General features: G+C 39.9%; 1 protein-coding gene across 1 annotated transcript; it reads left to right on the top strand.

The window, feature by feature from the left end:
* Nucleotides 1-4,573: 4,573 nt before the first annotated feature.
* LOC102141707 (lithostathine-1-alpha) lies at nt 4,574-7,140 on the top strand. Its single transcript, XM_015433495.4, has 5 exons — nt 4,574-4,646; nt 5,287-5,405; nt 5,713-5,850; nt 6,572-6,683; nt 6,879-7,140. Exons 1-5 carry the CDS (start codon nt 4,583-4,585, stop codon nt 6,944-6,946), a joined length of 501 nt encoding a protein of 166 aa, XP_015288981.3. The 5' UTR covers nt 4,574-4,582; the 3' UTR covers nt 6,947-7,140.
* Nucleotides 7,141-8,025: the final 885 nt, after the last annotated feature.

The following is an 8,025-nucleotide window of genomic DNA, read 5'->3' as shown; positions in this document are numbered from 1 at the left end:
TGAGATCTAAATTGTTAGCTTCCACATATGAACTAGAACATGTGGTGTTTGTCTTTCTGTGCCTGGTATTTTCCTGAATCTTTTTGTGCCTTTCACTTCTCTGAACAAGTGCTGAGACATGAGAAAGGGTGAGTTGGGGGCCCTAAGTTTCTGCTCTTCCAAGGCTCCTCCAATATTTCAAGTTATTTGACCACATTGGTTTGTGACCTCAGGTCACAACTGCTCATATGTATGCTAAGATGGCAGCATACCATCTTGAATGGCTCCCCCTTTTTCAAACACAAACACACAGACACACACACACCTAACTGTGTTGTTAATATATGTTAAAAAAAAAAAAAACAAATAAATTATGGGGTAGATATGGGTGCTTGATGTCTTACATTTATTCACATTTTAAGCTCTCCTTATGTGTCCCTGGCCATGGCCTTCATGAGTTTGTGGTTATTAAATCAGTCCTCAGAGGCCTAGATGGGTTGAACATGGAAATTACCTAATAAAATAAACTCAGAAAGGTAGGTGGAATAACAAAATGACCCTAAAGCAAAACTGCTTATGTTGAATATAGTTCCAATAAATATTTGTCATTTGAATTGGTTTAGTTACTTAGTTCTTCTCTGACCCTCAGTCTCTTCATTTGTTAATTATGGCTCTTCATAGCACCTATATTATTAGGATGTCATGTGGATTAAGTAGGTTCCTCTTAGTCAGCATTTAGAATAGTCCCTGGCACAGAGAGCATGCAATGAAGGTTTGTGTTAAATGGCCACATGCAGTGGCTCATGCCTGTAATCCCAGCACTTTGGTAGTCCGAAGTGGGTGGATCACCTGAGGTTAGGAGTTCAAGACCAGCCTGGCCAACTTAGTGAAACCCTATGTCTACAAAAAATACAAAAATTATCCAGGCATGGTGGCTTACGCTTGTAATCCCAGCTACTTGTAAGGCTGAGTCAGAAGAAACATTTGAGCCTGAGAGGCGGAGGTTGCCGTGAGCTGAGATGGTACCACTTTGCTACAGCCTGGGTGACAGAGTGAGGATCCCTCTCAAAAAAAAAAAAAAGTAAGAAAGAAAAAGGAAATTTGTGTTAAATAAAACAGAGGTTTCCTGTGAAGCAGAAAAGGCTAAGTTATAAGTAAGTTTCTTTATGTCTGCAGAACACAGCACACTAGGGAAAATCCCGAATGCATCTTGTATTTCTTGAGCTCCTTTCCTCTCCAGTCTAAGGCTTGCAGACAGGCTTCTATTCACATGCCTGCTAAGTATTTAAACAAGAGGAACGTTATTTCTCAATAGTAACTCTAAAATGTCTATTCCAAGCATCAAAAGCAGAAAATAGCTACTGGATGATGGCCAGTAGCACCATCTATCATCCACAGCCTTGAAACGTTCTAAGCCATATTGAGTCTTATCAAGAAATTGTCCCACTTGGGCACATATTAACCTTAACGTCCATGATACTTGCTTCTATCTCTGAGAAAACTAACATAAGGAATAGATGGGAAAGGCCTGAAATGAGCTTCTGGGAATCTTATAAAACTAGGTCAAAGGTCCTTGAGGATCCTCAGAAAAATAAGGTAAATACTAAAGGGATTAAATGTATGGCTTTCCTGAAAAAGGAATTTCTTTGGGACCATGGCTGCTACCAATTTATGCCCTAAATTTTATTATCTTGCATGTGGAACTTGGCCAGTCACCTATGTAAGCAACAAGTGCAACTTCTCAATGGAGTTACCACTACTGGGGACAATAAAGATTTTTATGGGCATACTCTGTCAATTGTTATTTGTTTTGAATCTCTGTCTGTTTTATGTCTTCCAAATTGTAACATCTGTCATTGTGTATTTTAGAGTACTAGATCTTTTATACCTGGACAGTCATTTCTTGTTTGAAGTTATGTTAAATTAAGAAAAAATCTCATATTTTAAAAATATTTATTATAAAGACATATGCATACATATATTCATTGCAACATTGTTCACTATAGCAAAGACATAGAATCCACCTAAATGCCCGTCAATGATAAACTGGACAAAGAAAATGTGGTACATATACACCATGGAATACTATGCAGCCATACAAAAGAATGAGATAATGTCCTTTTCAGTGACGTGAACGGAGCTGGAAGCCATTATCCTTAGCAAACTTACACAGGAACAGAAAACCAAATACTGCATGTTCTCACTTATAGGTGGGAGCTAAGTGATGAGAACAATTGAACAAATAGAAGGGAACAACACACACTGGGACATTTTGGAGAGTGGAACATGAGAGGAGGGAGAGGGTCAGCAAAAATAACTGAGGGTACTAGGCTTAACACCTGGGTGATGAAATACTCTGTACAACAAAGCCCCATTACACAAGTTTACCTCTGTAACAAACTTGCACTTGTACCACTTAACTTAAAATTAAAGTTGAGAAAAGAAAAGAAAATATTATGCCATAAAGTATTTTTATCTTATTTTTTTTTAATTAATTGTTTGTTTAATTTTTACCAGATAAATATGTCATGGTACCAAGTATACTGGACTCTTCCCTACTATTCCTTTGTTAATGGAAGAATACGTCTGAATCTCTTATTTAGAGAAAAACTAGGAATCATTCTCTGGTTGTAATCATTTTAAAAGGCATAACTACTTTTTGTAAAAGCAGAAAAAAATTGGATTAATTTAACAAACACATAGGAACCAGACAGTGAGAATAAACAATATTAACATCTGTCATCTTTGTTTAATATCATTAGTTTTTGTTTTTGTTTTTATTTTTTGAGACAGTTTATTGTTCTATCACCCAGGCTGGAGTGCAGTGGCACAACCACAACTCACTGTTATCTCAACTTCTCAAGCTCAAACAATCCCCCACCTCAGCCTCCTAAGTAGCTGAGACTACAGGCATGTGCCACCATATCTGGAGATATATATATATATGTGTGTGTGTGTGTGTGTGTGTGTGTGTGTATACTTTTTTTGTAGAGATGGGGTCTCACTGTGTTGCCCAGGCTGGTCTCAAATTCCTGGGCTCAAGTGATCCTCTCATCTCAGCCTCCAAAAGTGCTGGGATTACAGACTTGAACCACCACACCAGGCCCATCATTAGTTTTTATATAAAGGAAAAAACCTTAGAATTGTTAGGCAAATATTATGACAAATTGTAATATATATTCTTACATTTCAGATTTTTATTTTTTAAACTGTATGACAATTGATCAATAAATAAAATTTAGTATTAATCTGTCTTTTAAAACCATATATAAAGTTTACCAAGTAGCTTATAACTTCTTGCAACTGAATTTTTGTATTCAATGTTATGGATTTGACACTAATCCAAGTTGAAATATAGATATCTACTTTATTCTATTTAAATTGTTTGGTATTTTATTGTATTTTGTTAATCCATTTGTCCCAATTCATATACTTATCTCTCTTTCTGTGAACATTCAGGTTAGTTTCTTCTTCCTAATTTTGCATTCCGATTGGCTTTTATTCCCTGAATTATAAATGACTATTCTATGATGATTCTGCTAAATATTCAATTTCACCACACAATCTTTGACTTCATACTAACAAACAGTTGACTTCACATGGACAATTTCAATGAAGCCTGACTTCATATCTAGCTCCTTTAAGCTTCCTTGGGCATCAGCTCTCTACAATTCTCACATTGAGAATATCTGTATTTTGCTGGCTCACACCTTGCTGGACATGTTAAATGTTTAGAAATATAAATATAACCTACCTCTTGAGATAGGTCTTGAGAGGTTTGTGAGCCTAAAAAGACATGGAGGAACCACTTAATGCCACAGGCACATTGTTCTAAATTATTTGGAATCAGTTAATTCCTCCCCATCTCCTAGCCATGCCTGACACCAAAGGGGAGCCTCTAAATTTACAGGGAGTAGAAGGAAATCTACTCTTCTCTGCTCCTCTCTGGGTTGTTAGGGGACATGGGAACCCTCAGTTGTTTTCTGCTGAGCAACAGCCAAGTCCACCTTGAACTTAGACAGCTTGCCAAATTGTTTGCCGGAAGGGGACCTGATTTGTGACCACTCCCAGGGTGTGCCAGGAAAAGGCTCCTACTCGTGCCAGAAGCTCTTACTGTCAATGCCCTCCCTAGGCCCCCAAAACTCACCCCTTGCCCTCACCCCTTTTGCTTAAATGACATGGTTCTTATCTCAGATCCTGATATAAAGCTCCTACAGCTACCTGGCCTGAGAAGCCAACTCAGACTCAGCCAACAGGTAAGTGGGCATTACAGGAGGAGGGCACCTCTAACATGCACTGTAAATCTAAAATCTTGGGGAAGATACAGCATGAGTTTCTGTCCAGGAGGTTTTAGCCGTAATGAAGCCTCAGTGGGATCCAAAGCTGTTTTTCGGTTACTGAGTCTATAATCCTCAAACTCTCAAGAGAACCTTTTGAAGGTATGGGTGTCTCAGAGGACCTTCCTGGTCTCAGAAATTCTGAGAGGAGGTTTTAAGGAAGGTAATAGGTGCTTTGCTCTCCATCTCTCAGAACCCCCGTCTCCGTGTCCTCCTATAGAGATTGTTGATTTGCCTCTTAAGCAAGAGATTCATTGCAGCTCAGCATGGCTCAGACCGGCTCATACTTCATGCTGATCTCCTGCCTGATGTTCCTGTCTCAGAGCCAAGGTAAGATCTTTTTTCCACCAACCAACTCTGTCTAGCCCTGAAGCCTTCACTCTATCCCCAGGCATATGGGTCTACTTGAAAAAAAAAAAAAAAGTAGAGTCACCATTAAGGGTTGTTTTGTGGTGTTTAGTGATCTTTATTGCTGATCTCTTCACATTTATATGCATCCACACCTCATTAAGGAGTTTGAGCTAGAATTTAAAATGACCCCTTATAAGCTACTGCTGCAGTTGGGATGAGTTAATCTGATTAAATTTATATACATGATGGTGGATTTGGGGATGTCTGTGTGTAGAGAGTCACTAATGGGGTGTAGAACTGAGGCGAGCCTTGTGTTCAGGGAAACCAAGACAGGCTTGAGAAAGCAGAAGCCTGAGTTCTTCAAGGCAGAAGAGCCTGAGCTCCAGACATAAAAGGGAAACTGGAGACATGTTTCTTTAGCCAATTCATTCTGGGATTTTTTTTGCCCGATCAAATAAACCAAAGAGAGAAGATGTAGGATGCAGGAGCAAGAGTGAGCAGTCATTCCATAATAGACTAGATTATTCTGTTTCTATAAAGGAACCCCAGAAGCTCCTACCTCATCTTTAAGCCTTTTCCTTACCCCAAGAGCCTCCTTTAATTGTCTGTTCTTTTTCAGGCCAAGAGGCCCAGACAGACTTGCCCCAGGCCCGGATCAGCTGCCCAGAAGGCAGCAATGCCTATGGCTCCTACTGCTACTATTTTAATGAAGACCGTGAGACCTGGGTTGATGCAGATGTGAGTGAGGAGAGCAGTGTGGGAAGGGAGGCTCACGAAGGGAGGGGAAGCTGCCACTCTCCAGTGTGTTCAGTGGCTGCAATGAGATGAGACTGAACCCCTCGCTGTACTATCATCAGCCCCAAATTTTCCAGTCTACTTTATCCCATTATTCAGCACATTCCCAGCACAAAGAACCTCGTGGTCAGTGACAGCATCATCAGGGACATTATTGTGCTGTCCTTTTTATGACCCATCTTCTTGGAGGACTCAGTATATCCCTCACACCCTCCTCCTCCACTGCGTGCTCCATTTTCTTCCCCAACAGCTCTACTGCCAGAACATGAATTCGGGCAACCTGGTGTCTGTGCTCACCCAGGCAGAGGGTGCCTTTGTGGCCTCACTGATTAAGGAGAGTGGCACTGATGACTTCAATGTCTGGACTGGCCTCCATGACCCCAAAAAGGTAGGCTGCAGCCTTCTTTATCTCCTAATGATCAGGTTTGAGAAGTAAGAAGGAGGTTCACGTTCTGGTCTCCTAAGTAGCAGCTTTTGTCACGTTCCAGAACTCAAGCTGTTTACAGATCCTATAATGTCCTGTGCAGCAAGGTGCACTGTAGATGATTAGAGATATAAGTGGAAAGCTGAATTTCCTAGGTGTCCTGGTCATTGATAAATAAACTTATTCTGTTTACAGTCAACAAAGCATCTATATGAACCAACTTCTTACCTATTTTGTTACTGTCAGCGTCATAAGAGAGACTAGATTGCTGACTATACAGAAAAGGAGACTTGTGGTAAAGAATTTACTGCTGTACTACTGGCATTTGGGAACCTAGTAGTACACTACATAATATAATATATCAACAACTAATGGTCAGCCAATGCTATGCTGGATATGAGGGTCCTGGGCCACAAAGACAAAAAATCAGGAACTACTTTTTAAGTGAGCTACTTTGGGTCTCTATGTCAAATTCATAACACTTATTTCTTGGTGAAACGTGGTTAATGAGTTGGACAGTTCAGGAAAGAAGAAGTTTAGAGCAATAGCAAAGGAAAGGAAACAATATTTAGCAAGGTTTATTCTTCCCTTGTGTCTTAGTATGTTTCTGAGTGTGCACACAGGCCCAGTGATTCCACGAATTTTTGAGTGATCACTGCCTCTGTTCTGGCCCTTCCCCATCTAGAACCGCCGCTGGCACTGGAGCAGTGGGTCCCTGTTCTCTTACAAATCCTGGGACATTGGAGCCCCAAACAGTATTAATCCTGGCTACTGTGTGAGCCTGACCTCAAGCTCAGGTGAGAGACAGAGAATCCATCCACCTCTTTCTGTTCTCTCCTGCTTAGCTCTAGGAATGGAACTGGAACTGGGATAGAGGAAAGGTGAACTCCTCATTAAGGAAATGGGTGTTTGGTTTTTGTCCTGAGTCCTAAAGCCAGGAGGCTCATACTCTTTCTGGTCTCCCAATTCTAACTCTTCTCATTGACTTATAGGATTCCGGAAATGGAAGGACGTACCTTGTGAAGACAAGTTCTCCTTTGTCTGCAAGTTCAAAAACTAGAGGCTGCTGGAAAATAGATGTCTAGAACTGATCCAGCAATTACTACAGAGTCAAAAATTAAACCGGACCATCTCTCCAATTCAACTCAACCTGGACACTCTCTTCTCTGCTGAGTTTGCCTTGTTAATCTTCAGTACTTTTACCTACCCCAGTCTCTGGAACCCTAAATAATAAAAATAAACATGTTTCCACTATTGTGCTGTCTTACTGTGTCTGCTATTTCCACAACTGATGCCTAGGTGGTTGAGATGAGAATGATTACAACAAAGCTTGCTCAGGCCTATCCACTTTTAAAAAGTCTATCCACATACCATGCATATTGGAATTCAGTATTTATGGACATATGTGGCTTTGCTTATGACAAGGCTAACAAGATGGAGATTGACCAAAAATTCACATGCTGGCATATCTCAAAGATATTTTGCATTCAGTTCCAGACCACTGTAATAGGGGTAATATCACAGAAAAGCAAGTTACACAGGTGGTTTTTTGTTTTTGTTGTAGTTGTTGTTTGTTTTTTTGCTTCCCAATGCATAGAAATGTTTTCTTTACACTACACTGTAATCTATTATATGAACCATAACATTATGTCTGAAAAAGAAATATACATACTTTAATGAAATAGTACTTTATTGCTAAAAAATACTAACAATCATCTGAGCCTTCCGCAAGTAGTATTCTTTTGCTGGTGAATGGTCTTGCCTCAATGTTCATGGCTGCTGCCTGAGCAGTGCAGTGGTTGCTGAAGGTTAGAGTGGCTGTGGAAGTTTCTTAAAATAAGACTACAATGAATTTGGCCACATTGATTTGATTCTTCCTTTCATGTATGATTTCTCTATAGCATGTCATATTGTTTGATATCATTTTTCCCACAGTAGAACTTCTTTTAAATCGGAGTCAGCCTCTCCAAACCCTGCTACTTCTTTATCAACTAAATTTATATGTTGTTCTAAACCCTGTGTTGTCATTTTAACAATGTTCACAGTACCTTTGTCAGGAATAGATTCCATATCAGGAAACCACTTTCTCTGCTCATCCATAAGAAGCTGCTCCTCATCCTTTCAAGTTTTATCATAAGA

Source organism: Macaca fascicularis, chromosome 13 (assembly GCF_037993035.2).
Source record: "Macaca fascicularis isolate 582-1 chromosome 13, T2T-MFA8v1.1".
NCBI lineage: Eukaryota > Metazoa > Chordata > Mammalia > Primates > Cercopithecidae > Macaca > Macaca fascicularis.
Note: the sequence above shows the minus strand (reverse complement) of the source record. Positions and strands in the feature narration are given on the sequence as shown.

Coding starts and splice junctions, on each gene's coding strand:
- LOC102141707 (XM_015433495.4), top strand. CDS start 4,583: ATGGCTCAGACCGGCTCATACTTCATGCTGATCTCCTGCCTGATGTTC. Junction 5,406..5,712: donor AGACCTGGGTTGATGCAGAT/GTGAGTGAGGAG, acceptor CTTCCCCAACAG/CTCTACTGCCAGAACATGAA. Junction 6,684..6,878: donor GAGCCTGACCTCAAGCTCAG/GTGAGAGACAGA, acceptor ATTGACTTATAG/GATTCCGGAAATGGAAGGAC.